This window comes from Meleagris gallopavo, chromosome 3, assembly GCF_905368555.1.
Source record: "Meleagris gallopavo chromosome 3, MGAL_WU_HG_1.1, whole genome shotgun sequence".
In the NCBI taxonomy this organism is placed as follows: Eukaryota; Metazoa; Chordata; class Aves; order Galliformes; family Phasianidae; genus Meleagris; species Meleagris gallopavo.
Genome location: NC_139406.1, coordinates 74,524,246 through 74,547,490, shown reverse-complemented (window position 1 = coordinate 74,547,490; position 23,245 = coordinate 74,524,246). Strand labels below are relative to the sequence as shown.

At 40.3% G+C, this 23,245-nt stretch overlaps 1 protein-coding gene across 3 annotated transcripts; it reads right to left on the bottom strand.

The window, feature by feature from the left end:
* Positions 1-1,206: 1,206 nt before the first annotated feature.
* On the bottom strand, positions 1,207-22,911 carry ATP6V1C1 (ATPase H+ transporting V1 subunit C1). Of its 3 annotated transcripts, none has more exons than XM_010709192.4 (13): positions 22,785-22,911; positions 18,192-18,373; positions 15,663-15,730; positions 14,493-14,578; positions 14,079-14,173; positions 10,122-10,213; positions 9,005-9,103; positions 7,594-7,662; positions 4,872-4,964; positions 4,695-4,788; positions 4,127-4,224; positions 2,945-3,071; positions 1,207-1,810 (listed from the first exon to the last, which is right to left on the bottom strand). In XM_010709192.4, exons 2-13 carry the CDS (start codon positions 18,321-18,323, stop codon positions 1,715-1,717), a joined length of 1,149 nt encoding a protein of 382 aa, XP_010707494.1. In that variant the 5' UTR covers positions 18,324-18,373; positions 22,785-22,911; the 3' UTR covers positions 1,207-1,714. The 3 variants fall into 3 exon arrangements, with proteins under 3 accessions (XP_010707494.1, XP_085077655.1, XP_085077656.1); XM_085221529.1 differs by lacking the exon at positions 22,785-22,911 and adding an exon at positions 22,451-22,756; XM_085221530.1 differs by lacking the exon at positions 22,785-22,911 and adding an exon at positions 22,481-22,756.
* Between the last annotated feature and the right edge of the window lie 334 nt (positions 22,912-23,245).

The following is a 23,245-nucleotide window of genomic DNA, read 5'->3' as shown; positions in this document are numbered from 1 at the left end:
CAACTCCCATTCCTATACCTAAATTATCTTTCTTCACCACTAGGAAAGCCCAACAGTATCAGACATCTGTTATTCCAAGGCTGGCCCTTAACTCCTCACAAACAAGAATCAACCACTGCAGCCCTAAATAACTCCAGCCCAGACACACCATTGAAAGGAAGTTCACAGCAGCCACTTCCCATCTCAGTCCTAAGTCAGTTTTAAAGGGTACTGCAGTTGTTATTATACATTTAGCAACCGAAATACATAGTATGTTTATAGCAGCTGTGACAATTGGTACTAAAATAAACAACTCCTCTCTATGTATACACTAAATGGCAGTCGTCACATGTATTGTATGGTAGGAAGGATGTCACAACAAGAAAAAAGTAGCAAAGGGTATTTAATAACTCAAAGCCAGAAAGCAGTCCCAGGCTGCAAGCGATTGCAAAGAATGCAATAACTAAGATGTTCAGTGGGCTGGAGCACCTCTCCTATGAGGAAAGGTTGAGGGGACTGAGATTGTTTAGCTTGGAGAAGAGAAGGCTCTGGGGAGACCACAGTGTGACCTTCCAATACTTGAAGGGAGCGTATAAACAGGAAGGGTGATGGCTGTTTACAAGGGTGGATAGTGATAGGACAAGGGGAATGGTTTTAAACTGAGACAGGAAGGTTTAGGTTGGATATTAGGAGAAAGTTTTTCACACAGAGGGTGGTGACACACTGGAACAGGTTGCCCAAGGAGGCTGTGGATGCCCCATCCCTGGAGGCATTCAAGGTCAGGCTGGATGTGGCTCTGGGCAGCCTGGTCTGGTGGTTGGTGACCCTGCACATAGCAGGGGGGTTGAAACTGGATGATCACTGTGGTCCTTTTCAACCCAGGTCGTTCTACGATTCTATGAATGCAGAATTATTTGAAACAATATCACATTAGAATTGGTTGTTAGCATCCCACCTTACCTTCACTTTGGAAGAATCATCTCAATCCTGAGAGTCATGAAGATATAAATAAGAAAACATTCATACACAGGTCTGCTGAGCAGTCACCACACTTGCATATTTCTGCCCAAAGTAAAAGAAATACCTACAACTCTTAACAGTATTTGTGTTTCAGACAATGGCATTTTTGTACCAATGCAGGCAGGATGCAGCACTGGACTGAAGCCATAACGCATCATTTCGGTTCAGACACGGCCAACTGCAATTAGATGTTGCACAACAAAGTGACACATTTGCACACGTATGTTTATTTTTTCCTGTGTGCTTACAGTGCTTCATTGTAATTTTACAACACTCAGAAAGCACAATTTCATACCAATCTTACATACTTTACATCACAGTTCAACAATGTTAACACGTGTATCTACTAAATCAAATGAACAAAATGGCCATAAACATTTACACTATTCTTCTGTAAACAATTTTTTTTAATAAACGATGGGGAATGGAATTAACACAGATCACGTATGAAAGAGGAATGACCTTTCCCTTAAATAAATCACTCTGTTTATAAATACTTCAATTCTCTCAATATACATTTACAGACGTTTATTTAAAAGCAGATTACCTACACTTCCCTTTAAAAAGAAAATGTCTATAGATGGACCACCGCGGTTAAAATTCACCTAACATAAGAAGCAAGCATGTGATTACTAGAGTGTTAAAGGTATTACTTCAATCTTACTTCTGTTTGTTTACACCAACACAGGATTGTCACAGGATTGTTAGGGAATTTTTACTTGAATTCCAGTAAATTGCAATCGATCTTGTAGTACACATACGGGTAATACTCCTGCTGACTGAGGTTTAAGCCTGGAATATCCATAGTTGCCTGCAAAGAAGTTTTGAAGCTGGTTAGACTCTTACAACTCGGACTCCTATTCAGAAATTGATTTAAACATTCAGATGTTTGAGAAGGCAATCAGACAGTCAAGACTTCAAGCTTAAACATTCACTTGAAATGGAAAATTAAGTAACAAAGTTATAACTTTGAAAAATATTTGTCAAAAATGAATCAAAAGTTTCCAGAATCTAAGTAGCTTTGCATCAATAATTCACATCCATTTCGTTAGTAAACACAGCACCACTAAAAGGAAGGTAAAGGACTCCAATTATGTCCTACTACTACTAAACTCAGCCAGCTTACACAAATAATGTTACAGGGTACTGATCCAAGAAGCTACACGAAGCTTAGCAACTCACTTTAATCATCCCACATTTCCTTCTCCACCAAAATGCCTCAAAATATTTTGGAAAAAACATTACAATAAATATAACTAAAAGATTTCCTTTGTAAGTAGCAACTGAACTCACTATGTAATAATTTTTACTCAATTTTTAACTATGAAAAGCACTGCTTTTCAATATAAAATTAATGTAGTACAATAAGCCTCCCAACAAATCAATTTTAAACATGAATATAAGACATGAAAGTGGAACAGATGACTCCATCTGCACAATTTAGATTTCATTAGCAGAGAAGAATAATGACATGAAGTTAAAAATACAAATTAGCAACTAAAGAAAATATCATTTTAAGACCACTGTTACCTTAGACAATGGATAATTTAAATATTTCTTTAAGGGTCAAAAACAAGATAGGAAATGCATTCAAGTTTCTAAGCCTAATTTCAGATCAAAACTCTCTCTTTCAAGTCTTTGAGAATGTGAATATGTATCCAGACTGCAAGACATCCTTCCATTGGTAGCAGGAAAGAATGCAGTAAGAAGTGAAACAGAACTTCTACACCAGACAGCTCTTCAAACACACTGGTTGCAACTTTACATACTATCTCCTTTGCAAAAATGTAAGGCAGAAGCTGCACTTTAATATGGAGACAGTTTTTTGTACCATGAAGAAAAATAAAAATGAAGAGATGTAGCTTTTTAAGAAGCTAGTAAACTTTTTTTTTTTTTTTTGCTTAATCACAATAAACCTAAGAGAAGCAATTACAAAAACACTTACATCAATGATAGCTGCTGCACTGCTGTCAAGATGTTTATATAAGTCATACAAAACCTCCCTCAGTTTCTTCATTGTTTTCTTATTAGGCTGAAGCAGCATTGCTTGGAAGTTTACTGGCAAACCATACCTGGAGAAGTTAAGGAAACAGCTATGCAAGTGATGAAATAAGCTCTCTTCTATGAAATGTATTTTATATTGAGAAAGAATCCTACTGCTAATGAGGAAAGTCCGCTCATTTCTATTTCTGCAAAATCACTGTTTGTACTGCACACAGTAAGACATGAAGCAGAACTTCTTTCTTCAAGCTTAAAATAACAAAACACGTCTAAATCCTTTTAAAATCCAAGTGCTTTACCTTCTCAAAACATTACCTCAAGTTTTGAACGCTGCCATTAATTTACTAGCAAGACTTTCCTTACACCACTAGGTGGAGCATCCAGTTTCTATTCCATCCACCTTTTTAGATGTGCAGAAATATCTGCCAATATTCAAACTAAGTCAAACTGCCTTCTTTACTTTAAGATTGTCTTCAAAATAAGCCCGCAGCAGCTATGAAAAACAAATCAGACTGCAAGTCTGCAAGGCCTTCTCTGAAGGCATCCTTGACAACAACTCTTAGCAAAACTAACTTAAAAACACCTTTTGGTTTTCTGACTAAGTTCTTTCCACTCTGAAAAAAACCCAGGTCTGTTTGAACTACTACAGCAATGTCAACTCATTAGCTATGCTTCTGGATGGCTATGAAGAAAAACAAAGAAATCTTACAGTTAGAATACTGAACAAGAACTGCTGTGTACTAGCACACATTTCAAGATGTCAAACTGCACTGCTACTCAAAGCCTCAAAACTTTTTATTCTGAACTATCCACATTACTCACTTAAACACAAGCTATAGTAAGCTCTTTTTACAAGCAGCTCAATTAAGCAAGCTAAAAAACACAGCAGAAATGCCTTGCTACAATGGACAGACAATTCTCCTAAAGTATTGAAGGAATGAGATGAAGTTATCTACCTCAAATGTTCCACATCTGGCAACAAGAGCCATGCCAACAGCTGTTCTTGCTGCCCTATTCCACTCTTTCCTCCTTTGTGGAAGAGTGGCATTAACAAAACTCAAGCAAGTGAAGCCAAGCTAGATGTGCTTTTCTTCCTAGAATTTTCTGTTCAGGCCTGTCTCATTACCTCAGAACAGATTCAACAAAAACTCGGAGTGCTTTCACATGAATCCATGCAATGAAAGCTTCACTGAAATTAACTTTCAGCCATCGTACCAGAGGCCCCTGTAAAAGAGAAAAAAAAGGTCCTCAGAAGAAGTTTCAGACTACTAAGCACATTTAAGCAGATACTCAACATTTGTAGTGCGACAGACGAATTAAAGGTAGAGTTTGCCATTGACATAATGGCCCAAGGGTGATTTTGCACAAAGCAAACATAAATGTAACAAGACTTGTACTGAAGAGACAACATCATCCCACTTGTCACAGTCTAACTGTATAAAGGGCCATTTTAATAATATCTGATTATTTCATTCAAATGTTTGCCCATTTTCAGATTTCACATATTTTTAGCTGCAATACCAACACTTGGTTCAGCACCGTTATCCCTGAAAAGATTAATCAGGTGGCAGGCTGACCTGATGTGTCATCCCTGCAATGCTCTCTCAGAATCACAAGCTCATGAAATGGCTATGTAGCAATAACAAGTCCTAGACATCTTAGGTTTCTGTAATGACTAGCTTGCACAGACTTACAAACTGTTTCTTCTTGTCAGTTGACAGTCTATTCATTTCTTCTTTATCAGCTTTCATCTCTTCTTCATTATACTGGAAGTCACGGACCAGAAATCTGCATTTGGAAGTGAATAAAATCAGAAGTAGCTATCCAGAGATGCTTCAGAGCACAAGAGAAGACACAAAAATAAGACTCACTTGTATTCTCTGGCTTTATGCTTGAAGTCGTCCACTGCCTTCCTGAACAAGGTGACGTTACAAAGGTAACTGTCCTGATCCTCAAAGAGTACACTACACAGAAAAATAAAGCTAGAATTAAGGTTCAAGTCATTAAAGACCTGAAATACAATGGTTTAAGTTGTACTTTACTGCTACTTAGGCAGGAACATAATTGTAAATAGTCACATGGGATGAGTTCCCAAATTAAACACCCTCTACAGAAAGTAACAAAAGCTTTAGCAACCACTATTATTTCCTTTGTAAAGAGTGACACTTTACCACAAGAAACACTTCATACGTGCCTAGGGATTGGTTCAAATTAAAATCATTTTACTCTAAAAGGAACTAGATTTGACTTAATACTGAAAAGCTTAGACTACAGAATTCTTAAACACACATTCTAAAGAAAAAGGGAATAAGGAAACTGGTGTTAATAAGTGTTTTTTTAAAGAAGATGCCTAGATTTACTATTTTATAGTTCCACAGAATCACAGGGTCGGAAGGGATCTTAACTGATCATCAAGTCCAATGCTCCTGCTAAAGCAGGTACCCTTACAACAGCTCACACAGGCAGGTATCCAGATGGGTCTTGAATATCTCCATAGAAGGAGACTCCACAACCTCTCTGGGCAGCCTGTTCTGACACTCTTACCATAAAGAAGTTCTTCTGCATGTTTGTATGGAACTTCTTATGTTCAAGTTTTACGTCACTGCTCCTTGTCCTACTAACACAAATCACTAAGAAGAGCCTGGCCTCATCTGTTAGTCTCCCACCTCTCTTCAGACATTTATAAACATTTATCAGATCCCCTCTCAGTCTTCTTTTCCCCAAGCTGAACAGAGCCAGGTTACTCTGCCCTTCTTTACACGGGAGATGCTCCAGGTCCTCTGTCATCTTTTTGGCCCTCTACTGGACTCCTCCTAGAACATCCCTGCCTTTTTTGAACTGGGGAACCCAGATAGTCTAAATGCGGCCTCACCAGGGCAGAGTGGAAGGGGACGATCACCTCTCTTGATCTGCTGGCCACACTCTTTTTAATGTGCCCCTAGGTGCCATTGGCATTCTTGGCCACAGGGGCACACTGCTGCCTCACGGTCAATGTGTTGTCAACAAGAACAATCAGGTCCTTTTCAACAGAGTTCCTCTCCAGCAGGTCAGCCCATAACCTGTATTGATGCATACAGTTATTCCTTCCCAGGTGCAAGACTCTACACTTGTTCTTATTCAACCTCATCAGGTTCCTCCCTGTTGCAAAGGACCTGGGGGGTACAGATGGATGGAAAGCTGGACATGAGCAAACAATGTGCCCTTGCAGCCTACAAAGTCAACCATATCCTGGATGGCATCCAAAGCAGCACAGCCAGCAGGTCAAGGGAGGTGATCCTGCCTCTCTACTCTGCACTGCTGAAGCCTCACCTGAAGTACTGCATCCAGATATAGAGCCCTCAGTACAGGAGAATGCGTCCAGAGGAGTGTTACAAAAATGATCCAAGGGATGGAGCACTTCTCCTACAAGGGCAGGCTGAGAGAGCTGGGGCTGTTCACCCCAGAGAAGACTCCAAGTTGAGCTGATAGCAGCATTTCAGTATCTAAAGGGGAGTTACAGGAAAGGAGGAGACTGGGCGATAGGACCATTGCCACAAGGGCCTGTGGCAACAGAACAAGGGGAAAATGGCTTCAAGCTTAAAGAGGTGAGATTCAGGTTGGAAATAAGGAAAAAGTCTTTTACAGTGAGGATGGTGAAGCACTAGAACAGGTTGCCCAGAGATGTGGATGCCATGTCCCTGGAGACTTTCAAGACCAGTCTGGACCAGGCTGTGAGCAACATTACCTAGCTGTACGTGTCCCTGTTTGTTGCAGATGACTTTTAAAGGTCCCTTCCAACTCTAAGGATTCTATCAACTCTCCAGTCTGTCCAGGTCAATACAATAATGCTTATTTTGAGAGTTCACTTTGAGAAAAAAGTTTGAGGAAACTGTTCTTCAGTTTCAGTATTGTCTTCAATACAAGCATTATACAATGATTTAACCTCTTCTCAATACATCTCTAGGTGATGGCTTCCCAGTAATTAATTCAGAATATCAGCAGATCTCTTACTAGACTGACACTGATCTAAACCAAACGTGAAGTTTGGCTGAGCAAGTTCAGATTTTTTTAACTGGCACAGAACTGGTAATATCAGATCTGCCTGATCAAAACCCCAATCAGCCAGTTCAAATTAACACAGCAATGCTTTCTCCTATAATTTGACTGTAGTTTTGATATGGTAATAAGGTCGTGAAAGTTGCTTAACAACATTAACTCAATCCTGGCCTTAGTTTTTTCCATTACACACAACAGTCTGGTAGTGGAGACCCTCGCTAACACACGAGAAGTAACTTATTTGTATGCACACAGGACCAAAGTCTACATCTCTGGTTCTCGATTTTTTAGCAGTTTTCAAAGTGTATCAAAATATGCCTGACCTGAACTAGATTAACTCACCCTTCCCACATAAGTGAGGAGTTTGATAGCTCATCAACCCTACAGGGAGACAGATTTTTTAAAATTTTTCTTCAATCACAACACATTCAAGCTTGATTGACTCAGATCAAGCTGTATAGCTAGACATTTTGTCAAGTTTTAGACTAACCAAAGTCACTACAGATAAAGATCACCACATAAAATACAAGCACATGAGATTTCGCACTGACAACTTACTTGCTGGAACGTGGAACAACCATCTCTGCTAACGTTTCGTATTGCTTAACCCAGTCATTATAATTTACCCTAGAAAATACACAGGTTATGATTATTATTGTAGAAAAAAATCCAAATTGAAAAAGTTTTTCAAAACAAATTTAATCATTACATCTCCCAACCCAGCTGCAGGCTCTCAGAAATACACAACAGTTTTCCCCTTACAACTCTTACAATTATTGCTAAATAAGCTACACTGAAAAAAGTGAGAAATATATTTTACCTTCAGTTTTTATATAAGTTGACAAGCATGTGACTGTTTTAAAAATCAAGGAACAATGAGATCAATCATCCTTCAGCATAAATCTCAGAGGATCAAATGGACTTAGCTGTCAAGGTTTATCAAACTTTGTACACAACTACGCTCTTCTGAGTTAAAGGGAATCCTCCTTCTGCAATTACAAATGGGTTCACCAGACACTGCAACTGCCTAAAATACTCTGGAGAATTTGGAAATCTCTGCCTTTCTGTAGCTAGTGGTGAGAAAATTACATCCTTTTAACACCACAAACAAGTCAAAGGTAAAAGAAAAATAACCAACAAGGTAAACCAACTACCAGCTCTCTGCAAAACCACTGGACCTGTTTTGCCATTGGAGTTTCACAAGAGAGAGACTATTTCATGTGATGAACAGCCTTACATGCTGTTTTTACAAGCTAGAAACTCTCCTTGTTCCCAGCTCCAGGAAGACAGTCTAGCACTGCAAAGACAAAAGAACTGCCTGTCCAGAGCACAGCTATTTTCTTGTTTTACAAGTTTTAAAGATATAGTTTGCCTTGGATAAAGGTTTTTTTTTTTCCCGTTATTTCAGATGTATTGTCATTTTGGATTAAGAACAACCTGTTCCCAGAAAACCTTAGATGTTACATAAGTCTTTACCAATGCGATCCTGTTTATGTACTAAGTACAAAAGCAATGTCCTATCTGACATTGCTAATCTGAAAGAGCACAGAGTAAAAGTTGCAAAAGGTTTACTTGGTTCATTAAGTGGTGAAAGCCTGCGTAGAGCTAATCTGGATAATTCAATCGTTAAGCCATCTCACAGAAAAGAACTCATGCTTTTACTCTGTAATTATTATTTTCATAAGGATATCTTCCGCAGCGTGAATAGTCATAGCTAATGTCAGATAAGAAGCAGAAGTAGAATCTGCAGTTTCTTAAAATAAAATCATGAGAACCCAGCATTCCTATGAACAATGGAATATATGCACATGGGCTCATTTGCTATAGACATCCAAATGTTTTCATAAGTAGATCCAGGAAGATACAAAGCAATTTCAGGCATCCTCTCTTACAGTGCTATAGAGCTGTGGGATCTATTGCTTGATTAAAATGTATTATTTTCTTCTGCTCTTCAGTTGAACAAACTTACTTTGGTACAATCACTAATAACGTGACCAAATATTCTGAATCAAGTACAAAGTCCTCTTTCTTTACAATATCAGCAAGACTTCTGGTTAGCAAGCTTCCCCTGTACAGAAATAAACACAACCACAGTAAATGCATGTTTGAAAATTGAGCTGGTATTCAAAATAGTTTCTAGTGTCTGGTAATATACGCTTTTTTCAAAAATATTTCACTTAAGCATTCATTAATAGCAGAAAAACCAAAAGTTTCTAAATGAACATTATAGCTTACTGTCTAAAGTTACTGGAAGTTTTTTGTTTGTTTGTTTTTAAATCAGTAGTTCCACTGCTGTGCGGCATTTCTATATTCCAAACACTGCACAGGCTTAGGAAGCCAAATTCTCTTTTAAAGAGGGATTTAAAACCACAAGAACCATTAATTCTCTATGAAATTTGTCATATGGGGCTTCAGAGTTACAACTAAGCTACTGCAGACCTGCACTTTTAACCTCAGTGAAAATTTAAAGCAGTGGCATATTGCCCTATTCACTAAGGAATAAGAACCTACACAGATATTATGAGACTTAGCTGACAAAATTACTATGGCTCAAGAAGGCATTTATAGCTCTATCATAAAATAATCATTAGCAATAATGGCAGTGCTGAGTCAAATTAATCCACCATGCTTAGACAGAAGTACTGTATCTTGACTGTATTTGAATAATCACATGTACCTGACAGGGCAGCATGCAGCTCTTTTTATTGCATTCTTACTTGCATTTATGCAACACTTGTCCCTCTGCTTGTTAATTTTGATGGAAGAAACCCAGTGACATTGAGATGCTTACAGCAAGAACTGGAGTAAGGGGAAGGTCTTCCTTGTTTAGCTAGACATCAATACAGCAGTGTAACACACCACTTTAACAGCAAACTTCTCCTAAAGGCATCAGCAATTTATACATGCTTTTTGGATATTTCACAAGCACTTGCCAATCACAAGTGAGCTGTTATCAGCAAGTCAGCTGGTGATAAATATTGTTCTATGACATCCATTGTTCAAGATTGACAAACGCCTCAAAAACACATTAAGCTTACAAACACAACCTCTTCACACATCAGCAACAGACAACAGATATGACTTACGCATTCTTTCTTTCCAAATTCTGAAGGTTCCCTTTTAGATTATTGTATGCCGAGGCTCTTGCTTTAAGATCATTGTCAATCTGGTTTACTCCCTTTAAGATTAAGTAAAAAAAGTGACTCAGGAACTGATTTTTTAAAAAACAATTTCTTAATTTCAAAACATAGATCCTTTATCTGCCAGAAAGAGCTTAATGAAAAAAAACACACAAGATAAAATGCTTATTTCTCTAGAGCATAACAAGCTTCACTTGACACTCAGGATATTTTAGGTTATAACATCTATACAAGAAAATGAGCCAACAGTAAGAATTACACATCCTCTTCTGGATTAGTCGTGTCAACTGGACACGCTACTGCACCCAGCTGACCAGTACTCCACCCACTTACTGTGTTACCGCCCTCAAGCTCAGCAGACACAGCATTTAAGATCACCTCCAAGGGTAACACAAGCTTAGTGGCAACTGCTGAGCATCATTTCCTTCCTCTGCTTCCTCTATTCTTACACTTTTCTCCCGTTAGAGTTTTAATAACATGAACAACAGTACAGTCTTACAAGTAGGAAAGCAAGAATTAAGTGGCACAAAGCATTATTGCTTCACATCACCTACAACTTAAGAGACTCTATCTGCTCAATGCATGTTTTTACTTGTACATCTCCTTGAGAAGGACAGCCTTGTTCATTCAGACAGATAGAGCATCAGCAAAATGTTTCACATACCTGACTCCCAGTGGCCATTACTATTTACAGCTTTAAGTGCTACCACATTTTCCCCCAATCATTTATTTCCCATTTCCCATATTTTTCAAAGGAATATACAATACATCCTATCATCACTTCCCTTCGTGAACTTCTGTAGTGCAATTTTATATATTGGCATTGGCTTACAGACATAAAGGAAAGTCTGTTTTACAAATATTTTCTACATTTAATAAGAGCTTATATACTTTGGAATGCCTGAAGCTGCCCAGGTCCAGCTTCAGGGTAGACAGACGAACAGTACTTCACACAAACCCAGTTTATTTCAAACATTTGTCTAAGCAAGTACTACTGGCCCAGTTGGGTAATTTGGCAGCAAGTTGAAGAACAAAACAAATTAAGCAGAAAGTAGTTTGTAAGTATGCAGTCATACTTCAATCAGCACCTACCCTACGCAGTAAAATATTTCAAGTTCACTTAGTGAACAGTTGGATAACTGTAAGAACTTGGAGCAGTACTGCTTTGGCTTCATACCACTGCCTACTCCCTCCTCCACAGTACATAGGAAGAAGCATATGAGAAGTGCTAGGGGCATGTATCTGAACACAAAGCTAAGAGTCTCTCCTTTCATTTGCATCCAGACTGCTGACAAAACATCTGCCTGCATACAGCACTTCAGCATATTACAAACAGCACTTCAGCTTGGGGACTCAAACTTCGTTTCTACAAAGTAAATCTGTTAAAAGCATGTCACTGTGTTATAAAGCAACCTTGTTTATGGTAACACAGGTTCACGCATCTGTACCAAGAAGCTGTTAAAAGCATGGCACCCTGGCAGTTTCATTCAACAGGTGAACAGCTCACACCTCTGCAGATATACAGCAATGCTTTAGACAAAATACTCTGAAATAAGAGAGCTTGCTCTTTAGACATATCAGTCTTTACAGTTACTTAGATCCTTTGACTGATGTCACCTTAACAAAGCATGAGGAACGTCCTGGCAGCCATGACAAAGCACATCTCTTCATGACAACTTTTTTATGCCACAAGGAACAGCACTAACATGTTTACAGCAAGAACCCAACATTAGGAAAAAAGCATCACATACTATGAAGCAGGTGCATTTGGATATCTTCCCAGACAGGCAGCCTCCCCCTTTCAATTTTCAACAATCAAAACTGTCAAGAACTGTTGAAATGCACATTACTTAATGACAAATCAAAAACAGCTGATATCAAACTTCTTTATGAAGCAGTGCCGTTCATTATTTTCCAGTTGTCAATCCTTTAACCACTCTCAGTTGTAAAGTCAGTAGCCTTTTAAAAGAAAACTTGCACTGACTGAAGTTTACCATAAACAAGAATCAGCTTTGCTTCCCTCTGAACTACCAGAAAAAGCAGAGCTGCACACCTCAACGTCACAGTGGGACGCTTGAAAACACACTTGAGTGTAACACTGGCAAGAGTCACATTTCAAACTTCGTCTTGCTGTAAGAATTCATAGAATCAGAGAATGGCCAGGGTTGGAAGAGACCTCAAAGATCATGAACCTCCAACCCCCCTGCCACATGCAGGGCCGCCAACCTCCCCATTTAATACTAGACCAGGCTGCCCAGGGCCCCATTCAACCTGGCCTTCAACACTTCCAGGGGCAGGGCATCCACAGCCTCTCTGGGCAGCCTGTTCCAGCACCTCACCACCTCTCAGTAAAGAACCGGAAAGTTCACGAGCATCCTTGCAAATAAGAGAGGTAGACTCATGGTGCTGCTATGACAGTTATGAAGGAGAGAGGTACAGAAAACCATTCAGAGAAAAAGCAACTTAAAGATGCTGATTTCAGGCTGAACTCCAGCAAATGAGCAGATGTTTTCCTCTGCATTCACTGTACAGCATAATAACTCTTATTTAAAGTGCAGATTCTGGAGCCCAGCTTTGTTGCAAGCAGATAATTTATCTAGCAAGCTCCAGGACACAGGAAAACATGCACTGAATCCTTGAAAAATATTTCAACAAATGGTATCATCCCTTCAAGTTCTTTGTGGCTTTCTCAACAAACTTAACTGCTACAAAAAACGAGTTTCTCTTCTCCCAAGTTAAACTTCATACCTGTTTTCTCAAGTACCTGCTGTAAGGTATGAAAATGAAACACTCATTTTCAGCTCCTTGTGAAGAAGCAAGCACTCAGGTTCTTAGATAGTACCACATTTTAAATGTGTGGGATATTTTAATATGTAAGTCTTAAAGTCATAATTCAGTCCTTATTCCCACCACGTAACACCACACCGCAGATGTTTTCCAGGAATCATTACTGAACATAATTTCAGGTGCAAATTCAGGACACAGCCATAGCCACAAAGAATGTATCAGAGTTAATAATGATGAGTGAGAATGTAACTAAGACTTTATAGTCTCAGCAAAAATTTTAAATAGTTTCAGGAAAGAAACTTGCAAATGGAATCTGCACTTAGTGCAAAGCATCAGTCTGCCAGAACTGACATGCAACTCCTCTCAGTTCTTGTATCCACATATCCAACCCCAAAGACTCTCTCAAAGGAATCCTGAGCAGCTGCTGCACTTTTTTTCTTGGTTACATATCTTACCAATGCAAATATCTCCAGAGCTGTTTGAAGATCACAAAACACAGAAAAGAAACTGGAAAAGCTCAGAAGATATTTAAAGCAAGAATAGCTCACAGAAAACTCTTTCACCATTCTAATGCAGTAACTTGGTACTCAAGATCTTATTATCCATGCTCACAAATGTAAATGAAATCTGCAACATTATGAACACCTTACCAGCATGAAGAGAAAGAAAGAAAACAACCACAACGAGATGAGCTTTTCTTACATTGAAGGCTTAGTTTTCCCCTCACAGCTGGGCACCGTGACTTCCAGAAGGTAAATAAATGCTGTGATTTCAATGTTAATATCTCACATTATCAAATGTTGTGAGCTAAGTGTAAAGCTACTACAGCAAAAATTAGACAGCAAGTGAAATAATTTGCTAGCTATTTGTTAAATTCACGATTTTAGGAAATAAAACCAGCAGAGACAGCTCATGGCCTTCAGTGAGTGCAGTCTCCAGTTCCTGTCCCCACCTTGCATTACTTCTTTGGTTACTACAACACTAAATGCTATTACAGGCTTGCTACTACTCTCAAAGTTAAACGAAGCTGGCAAACTAGAAACAAGCTCTGAACACATCACATTGTGCATAAAATAACAAAAGGTCAATTAAGTTTTATAAAACAAATGATCTTACCTTTGCAATAATTTCTGAAATATTCTTCAATGATTGCTTTATCGGATATTTGGCCATATCCCACTGGAACCTTGTTATATATGTGACCAAGTCAACTAAAGCGATAAAGGAGGACTTTTAGACAGACAATATTGTTTCCAATGATCAGCAACCTTTACGTTCCTTCAGAGACTAATGATGACAGCCCCAAAGGTTCAAAGGGTCTTGGAATGTGAATATTTCATATGCAGATCTGTAATTACTTGCCATTTTGGTTACTATCATTTCTTCCATGGCAAATGACTCATAGGAAAACTTACTTCCATGCCTAAACTAGGCTTTCAGATCATCAAAGAGAAGCAGCAGTACGTATCTGGATCACCTCCTTCCCTCCCCCCTCCTTTTACAATGCATATGTTATTGTTAACACTTTACCTCCATTAGCCAGAAGATTCTCCTGAACTTTATCTTTACTGTCTTCTAAAACATCAGCCATGTACTGGGCCACCTTCTTTACAACACTGAAAAATGAAAGATTAAGCTATAAATAAGAGGGAAAAAAATGCCATTTTGATTAATACCATTCATAGAACTCATCTGAAACTGCCTGGGAAAAGAATTAAGAGATTGGATCAAAAACAAAGTGTTAATTGTTTTACATATAAGCTTCCCAAGAGCACTAACTGTGCTCAGTATCTCAAATACACGTCAGAATTCTTTAAAAATCCTTTTCTAGTGTTGCAATTCATCAGTTCTCAACAAGGTGACGTTACTTTCTGCTACACTCCAACCTTTAAGTCTGTAATTTCAAAATCCTAACTCCTCTCTCAAAATAGATTGTGAGGTAGAAGCCATAACTAACAAAAAATTAAAGGCAACTGAGACAAGATACCAAGGATAACTGAAGAACTACAGAGAAATTCCAGCTCTAAGCCTCACGAGATCTGAGGCACAAGACCTGCTCTCTCCACTAGAAAAGCGACATTCACCATTACTCACACACGCCATGCAGGCAACAACAGAGTACTCTACCATAACTTAAAAACAACTACTTAATAATTCTCTCCTTGAAACAGAAGATGGCTCCACAAATTCTGGTTATGTAAATTTGTTACATTTGCTCAAAATCACTTAAAGGACTATTAATTCCTTCAAAATGGACAGTTTTAAGACTTAATGGTGTTTAATCATCTCTGTGGGTTAGGAACCTTCCTGAAGCCTGTAAACAGTATTCTATTATATTAGAAGAACATGTTTTACTCAATTTCACTGTCATTTCCTGCAGCCATCAGGTTCAATTCTTAACAGTTCTCCAGGATCTGGCAACGCACAGCACTATTATAGGGAGAACCCATCTTTCATCCGTACATCATGTCCCACTATTCCACAAGAAGTTTGGATTCTTCATTCCTCCCCCCGCCTCAAGTACAGATACTAGAAGAAAAAGCATCTTCCTTGGGGAGTCGACAAGCTAAGATTTCAGTAAGCTAAGATGATCAACATGAAAACAAAAAAGATGAAAACAATCCATGCATCATTATGGATTGGTAAAGTATCAACATAACTGCTCTAATATTTTGCACATTAGTAAAAATAGAATGTTACCTCTCCACAAATGCATCCAGCTTAGCCAGCTCATCTGACAGACCAACCAAAACATCCAGTGTGCCAACCTAGAAGGAAAGATCACAATGTGTTAGCACTTGTATGCAAGCCTAAAAAGAAAACCAGATGACAGTAAAAGCTAAATCTCCTCAACAGGCAGCTTTGCAGAATTACATAAAATATTCACTCCAATATTTCGGACTTGTTAATCAAAGAAAGTCACACTTTCTCCTGTATACCTAAGATATCCCTAAAGTTCAGCAGCACTAGATCTAACTCGCTCTAGCCTGGCACATTGTTTTAGCATTCTAGCCTTGCAAAGCATATGAAACCAACTTTTATATTATGAATTGGCTGCATTTTCCACAAGTCGCTTGCTTTAGCATTTTATTTACTACTTTGGATCAAGTCTGAGATTTCTGTAATTGGGCATCTTTGTGCTGGAAGCAACCAGAACTTTGAACACGCAGAAGATTCAGTAGTTCTGTAGCAGTCTGCCCAACAAGACTCTAAGGCTTTCTGTATACAGAGTAATGAAATATCTTTAGATTGTCTACAAGCTTTTTCTTTCTTCCACTCCCTACTAGAGAACACTTTCTTCTCAAACCTCATACAATAATCTAGAGCAATAGATACAACTTTTAGGGTCAGAGATGACTGTTTCAAACTCAGTATAACTTAAGCATGAAGATTACAGCACAGCAGTTAAGTACTCCATGATTTAGTTTATTCATACACAAACCTCAAATGGGTTTAAGATACGAAAAAAACCCTGTAATGCTCAAGTTTAACAGCCGAATAGAGATTTTGAGTTGGTCACATTATAAGAGTTTCTTTGGATTGCTTCAAGCACTGACGCATTTATTCATTCTGTTCAATGAAAATAGGAGCTATCTCCAAAAGATGACTCTCAAGCTCCAAAATTTCAGCTACTTGCTTATGTTTCTTGTTAGACTATTAGTATGCAGAAATCAAATCTTCCATCTAGAGAAGATGATAGTATCTTTCAGTCTAGTATCTTTACTCCATTCATAGATCTGACAACTCATCTTGGACCAATTCCTGTTTTCTTCAGCCTCGAAGCAGAAAAGGGAACAACTACTTACGCAACGTCATAAAATCTTTCCCAGACTCGCCTTCTTCTGAGCTACAGGCAAGAATAAGGAAGCTAATGTCTTAACTGTTCATTTACAGGACACGGGATAAATAAGTCCCTGAGTAATACGGCTGCTGTTCAGCGGAGACTGCTTCCAATAACAAGCATTCACTACAGAATGTCACTCCTAACATACTTTTACTAGATACACAGAAGCCAGATTATGTCCCACTGTACATAAAGTATATTCTTAAAAGGGGCAGAAGCTGAATAATTTTAGTTCATAGGAAATGCAAGAGGAGAAATGAAAACAAATGTTAATGGCCATAATGGCCACATAAGTTTTTGGTATTAACTCTTCTAAATACTTTGGCAGCTTGTAAGTTGAACGTCATCCTGACTCACCTCCAAGGCACCTCACCTCCTCTGGGGAGGAGACTGACATTTGCCAAAGGCCCTCGTTATACCTCTACTAATACATATTCTGAAATAACTCAGGATGGTCTAAAAGTCAATGTTAACCTGGCAAATGGAAGATTCCCTCAAAAGAGGCAGTAAAGCACTGGGTGCTCTGAGTCCATTCCCCAGTGGAGGCAGGATGAAGCATCACCCCATTTGAACCATTCTGTATAAAGATAGATAGGGGTGGCATTCTTCCCCTTCATTTTTGCTAATCTTACAGTTCTCTAAGTTAAACTGAGCTTACCATTCTTTTTGTTCAAGAAGCATTCAGGTGTCAGGTAGACCTTTTCTTTAACACACTGTCTTCCTACCCTTTCTCATCCCTGGTAATAGTAGTTAACCAAGAGAAACATGCTTTTAGATGAACAATCCTCTTTCCTTCTTGTAGAAATAGTTGAAAAAGTGTTCTTTCTCTTCTCTGTAACACACTGGCAGGTCACATTGGAATGCTCAGCTGGAGGTAATCACTACCCTACCTGAAGAAGCTACTTCTGAACATAAAGACAGCAGCTGTTTGATCATCTCCCTTGTTTTAAATCGACCCATTTCATCACATCTCAGTCAGAAAAGACAATTCAGAAGTGAAAAAAATAAAATCAAAGAAAACTCTCATCTGAACACTCGAATCACAGGTCTCCATTTGCACCTTAATTTCCAAAGTTAATTTTCTTTTCTGGCCAACTGCTGGCAGTATGAGATCAAGACTGCTTTTCCTGGAAAAATGCTGTGTTCTCTGAAAGAGCAGCTTGCCGAGCATTTAAAACTTATAGAGTGAAGAACTTTCATCTTAGACTTCCAGATAAAAAGATAATCGATTGTCTAAATTAATTTTTTGGATCCACATATACTCCAAGAGACATCAGCTGTTTATTTTTCTAAAAAGGTTTCAAGTATTCATCGCCTACAGTTATAGAAAAAAAAGCAAACACACTACAAATATACTTCCTGCACGTGATGGGGAGCTTACCTACCTTCAGGTCTGGAATATTGAACTTGGAATTAGTTGAGAGATTGTTATTTTTTGTAGTTGCTGCATGTAGTTTCTCCCATGTCTGTTGACAGGTTTTTTCCCCAGGAGCTGAAATCAGCCAAAACTCAGTCATCTTTGTGTCTCTATTGTGATGCTTCTGCTTCTGAAGAAAGAGTCAAGATGCTGGCAGGAAAAAATGAGAGGTTTGGGAGAGAAAGAATATCTGTAATTAGTTCCAGATTTAAACCTCTGCCTAAAGAAAAACCTCTTGTTCCATGTAACCGTAGTGCAGCCCTAGCCGCCAGATGAGATTCTACTGACATTATTCACCTGGTTCCATATTCTTTTCCTGTTTTACAGAAATTCTTTTACTGTCTTACACCTTTGCACAGTTGCAGCCTTTTTAAACTGCCCAACCCACGCATTGAAGACTGAGTTTGCAACATTAACATCTGCAACTCCTACAAAAGATCACATGCAATCTAACTGAAAATAAACCCAGTAACTCAGTGAGCTGGGGCACCTCAGCCTAGAGAAGAGAAGGCTTCAAGGAGCCTTATAGCCGCCTTCCAGTACGTGAAGAGGGCCTACAGGAAAGCTGGGGAGGGACTGTACAAGGGCGTGTAGCAACAGGATGAGGGGAAATAGCTTTAAACTGGAAGAGGGCAGATTTAGACTAGATATTAGGAAGAAATTCTTTACTGTGAGGGTGGTGAGACACTGGAACAGGTTGCTAAGAGAGGCTGTGGATGTTCCCTCCTGGGAGACGCTCAAGGCCAGACTGGATGGGGCTGTGAGCAATCTGGTCTGATGGGAGGTGTTCCTGCCTATAGCAGGGGGTTGGAACTAGGTGATCTTAAGGGTCCCTTCCAGCCCAAATCATTCTCCAATTCTATGAACATATTACCCTATTATGTAGACACTCATTTCAACATGAAGGAGAGCTTTTTATCCTTGCTCTCATCACAGACCTTCAATAAGATCATACTAGTATCATTCAAGAGAGTACATGCACTAAACACAAATTATCTTACGGGGATTGTTTAGGGAAACACTAACCATACTTCCACAGGAGGTCTCCAACCAACGCTTTGAATGGGAGAAAATTTTTTCTTAATTTGATCACTTAGATGCATTATCTTGCCTAACACACGCCAAACTTAGTGAATACGTGGCATGTTACTTATCCTCGTGCTTCAATGAACACTGACCCTATAAAAAACACCACCAAGTTTACAGTCAACTTCACATGGCTGCAGCTTACACATGCACTCAAGTGTTTAATCTTTAGATTGGCTTTCGTTGGGAGCTGGCTACACTAGGACTTGAAGAAGCTCTGGCATGCATGTTGGATAAATAAGAGGAGCTAGTTCAGATGGCAGCAGCAGCAAAGCACTTGGAGAAAGCAGAAAAACTGTAACACAGAAGCCCAAGGCTTTTGTTCAGCAAAACAGATGGAACACTGCATTCTCAAGCTTTCCACCAAAAAATAGATACATCTTAAGGAAAATGTGTAAAGTTTCCACAGATCATATCATCTAAGGAAACAGTTATATGTTCACCATGAGTTTGTCTCATTCACTGTGTTACAGACTGGAAAAGAAAAATACTGTCAAAATCTAGATGATTTTTTTTCTGGGAAGAGATGTTAACAGATCCATTGCAAAGAATGATTTCTTCAATTAGTTTTTCAGCCTTTTAAAGACGGTTTTCAAAGATTAACCATTTCAATTTCAAATCAAGACAAGTGTACTACAAAGTTAAAAACACCTGACAGACTTCGGCAAATCTTTTCCCTTGCTTAAAAAACAAGAGCACTTCATAATTCTTTAATACCTGAGGGGAAAATGAATTGATCCTGACTACTGAGTTGAACAACTGTAGCAAGTGGAGCAGCTATAACTCCCAGTAACCACAGAGCTGGGTAATGCTTCTCCCCTCCTGCCCCACCGTTCTCCTCTGACTGCCGTTCCAAAAGCACTGCTCCACTTCTAACAGCCCGTTCCCCATCCCGGCCACCTCAGCAGAGCAGAGGATTATCTGACATGGGTGAAAGACTGACAGCTTGGCACTATTCCAGTCAGTCACACAGACTAGTCGGAACAATGGGGCTTTTTTGTGGGGCCAGAAATACTTTCAAATAGACACAAGGCAGAGAAGCTTCATAGAATTTTATGTGCTTGCTCCCATGTTTGTTCAACGTAAGGAAGATGAAATTCGCAATCAGAACTAGGGAACAACAAACAAGAACTGGAAAAAGGAGAACTGCTGTTACACTTAAAGAGCACCAGAGAATAAAGCAGGAAATAACAAGTGTTCAGATCACGCAAGCATGTAGACAGCTTTTATTTTTTTTAAGTAAATTATTATTTTACTCCTTAGAACTGCAAATAACGGTGTATATACACACACACACACACACACACACACACACACACACACCATATACACATATAAAGCCTTCCTTGAGATCCACTGCCGGTGTGAATTTATTTTCTCTTTAGGTCAGCTGGAAGCCTTGAGATCATTCTGGTCAAAGTCTACCAAACTTGCCTGCTTTCATGTTTTGGGACAACAATCCCAGGGAAAAGCCAAGAATCCAGCAAGTACAAAACAGAGGAACAGCTGTAAGAGCTGATGAGAACTCTGGCTTACAACTCGTACCTCCATGACTGGTACTGCTCTGTGACACACCACTGAGTGCAAGCTGTCATAGTACTGTCTCACCTAATTATTGTCAGCTATTTTTGCTATTCCTATTATTTCTGAGGCACACTCATGAAAAACAAAAGCATTTATAAACAGATAACCGCATTCCTAAATGGAACTGTCCACCACACAAATCTATCAGCATAGAGCATTCAATGCCATAGCACCAACACATTTAATCAAACTTTCAAGTCTTCTTAACACCGTTAATTCAGTACTACAGCCACTGCGATTCTAAGCAGGTAGGAATCACGGTCCTAATTCTGCTGAGTACAGATAAAACTATCTGTCAAGTAATGAAAGAGTTTTTGAGATGTCACTGTACCTTCTGGCCAACTTAGCAAGAAGTGTTTGCTATACAGCTGGGGGGAAAAAAAAAAAAAAAAAGTCTTAACTCATTAAGTCAGGAACATAAGAAAGAAAGTTTATACAAAAATTTCTCTATAGACCACAATGAACCAAAGTTCAGAAGTTAATTTAAATGGAAGTTCTGAGAACAGGTTCTGGAGTTTCAGCTTTATGACAGAATGTCTTGGGATGGAAGGGATCTTAAAGTCAATCCAGTTCCAGCTCCCCGATGTTGCCAGTCCCCAACTCAGGCTGCCCAGGGCCCCATCCAACCTAGCCTTGAACACCTACAGGCGTCGGGCATCCACAGCTTCTCTGGGCAGTTGTGCCAGTGTCTCATCTCCCTCTGAGTAAAGAATTTTACCTAACATCTGAAGTAAATCTCCCCTCTCTTGGTTTACACACAGCACTGAGTTGGTGACAACAATTCTTACAATACTGCAGGTCATGAAATTCCTACTCCCATACTGATGAACTTGAGTGTCGGTACCTTAAAAGTTCATGAAAACAAAATAACTCCATCTTGCAAGACCAGTAACACTGACCTGACCTCACGTTGCCTAGCACTCACAAAGAATGCAGCTCTCACATGTAAGGCCATAATACCATAAATCCATGAGAACACACTTCTCTCAATTCAGATTCACAGCACTCTGAATTCCTCAATGCCTTCACCTAACCATGCCTGCAGCAGGATTCTGACAGGTAATAAAGCCTTCCATATGGCACCGTAAAGAGGCCCAGGTAACACAACCACGCTGCCAGGATGCTCTGCCAATCAAATAAGCTCATCTCTAAAGTACTCTTGAAGTAATCCTTTTCCCTTAAGTTTTCTTCCCGAGTATCAGTTTTGAGCCCCAACTGCTTCAGTAGCTGACATCAGCTGGATATGTCATTTTTAATGTTTCTCGTGTTGCTACTTGTAATTGAGATTGCTTAATTTCTGTTCGGAATGGATTTCCAAAGAAAAGTGGCTCCAACGTCAGCAACAAAGCCCCCAAACGCACACCTCAACGATGGGAACACACACGGCCATGTCAGAACAGAATTCGCGCTGCGTTTCCCAGGAACGATACAGGAGAGGGAAGTGAAAGCACCATATTTCCCGTTCAGCGCAAACCTGCCCCAGGAGCGCTCAGGCCGGCCGGCCGGCAGCCCCGAGCCCCGCCGCGTCGCTCCTCCGCGCCCGTTCCCAGAACTCACAGCCGACATCCGGCCCTCAGCGCCACGCACCACAGGCAGGAGCCGCGGCGGCAGGGAAGGCTCCGAGCCGCGGTCCCTCGGTGCGGAGCGGTACAAGCAGGGGCCGCCCCGCGGCCGCCCGTCCCGAAGCCCGGGCACGTAGAGCCTGCGGCCGGCCCCGGGGGCGGGAGCCGCGAGCGCAACCGCCGGCGGCAGGCAGGCCAGCCGCGGGCCCGGCCGCGGTTCCGTCCTCCCCGCTGGGCCCGGCCGCGGCTTCGGGGCCGGAGGAAGACGGCGGCGACCCCGTTCGGGCCCGGCCGCGGCCTCCTTCCCAGCCGCCCCGCGCGGCGCTCACCCGTCACTGCTCCATCCCCCGCCGCGCGCCGCAGCCGCGCGCCGCCCGCACAACCACCGCCTCGTCACGTGAGCCGCCGGGTCAGCTGATCTCGCCGCAGCGTCGGTCACGAGACGGCGGAGCGGGGAGGGGCGTGGAGTCGAGCCGCGGGTTCGAAACCCGGTGTGGCACCGTGCGGGCCTGCGATGGGATGGCTGGAGAGTAGGTGGGTATTGCTGTGTATGTAGGTTGCTCCAAAAGTCGTGCCTCCTGTTTATTTCCACTAAAACTGTAACAAAGAGCACAGTAAATTCTCAGCTACAAAACACTGTATTTTACACAACCACCACTATTAGCTAGGCATTTTCACTGGCAATGAGGAGCTTACATGCTGTGCTTGTAAACATCTGCACCAGCAGAGGTGATCCGCTGTTGCTGTTGCCACTGCTGAAATACACCATCCACTGCCTCACTGTGCTCAC

Bases quoted from the DNA above. Each gene is read 5' to 3' on its own strand.
- ATP6V1C1 (XM_010709192.4), bottom strand. From the start codon at position 18,323: ATGACTGAGTTTTGGCTGATTTCAGCTCCTGGGGAAAAAACCTGTCAA. The intron at 10,214-14,078 runs GTAAGATCATTT...TTAATCTTAAAG, and splicing joins TTTCAGAAATTATTGCAAAG to GGAGTAAACCAGATTGACAA. The intron at 7,663-9,004 runs GTAAGTTTGTTC...TGTATTTTCTAG, and splicing joins TTATTAGTGATTGTACCAAA to GGTAAATTATAATGACTGGG.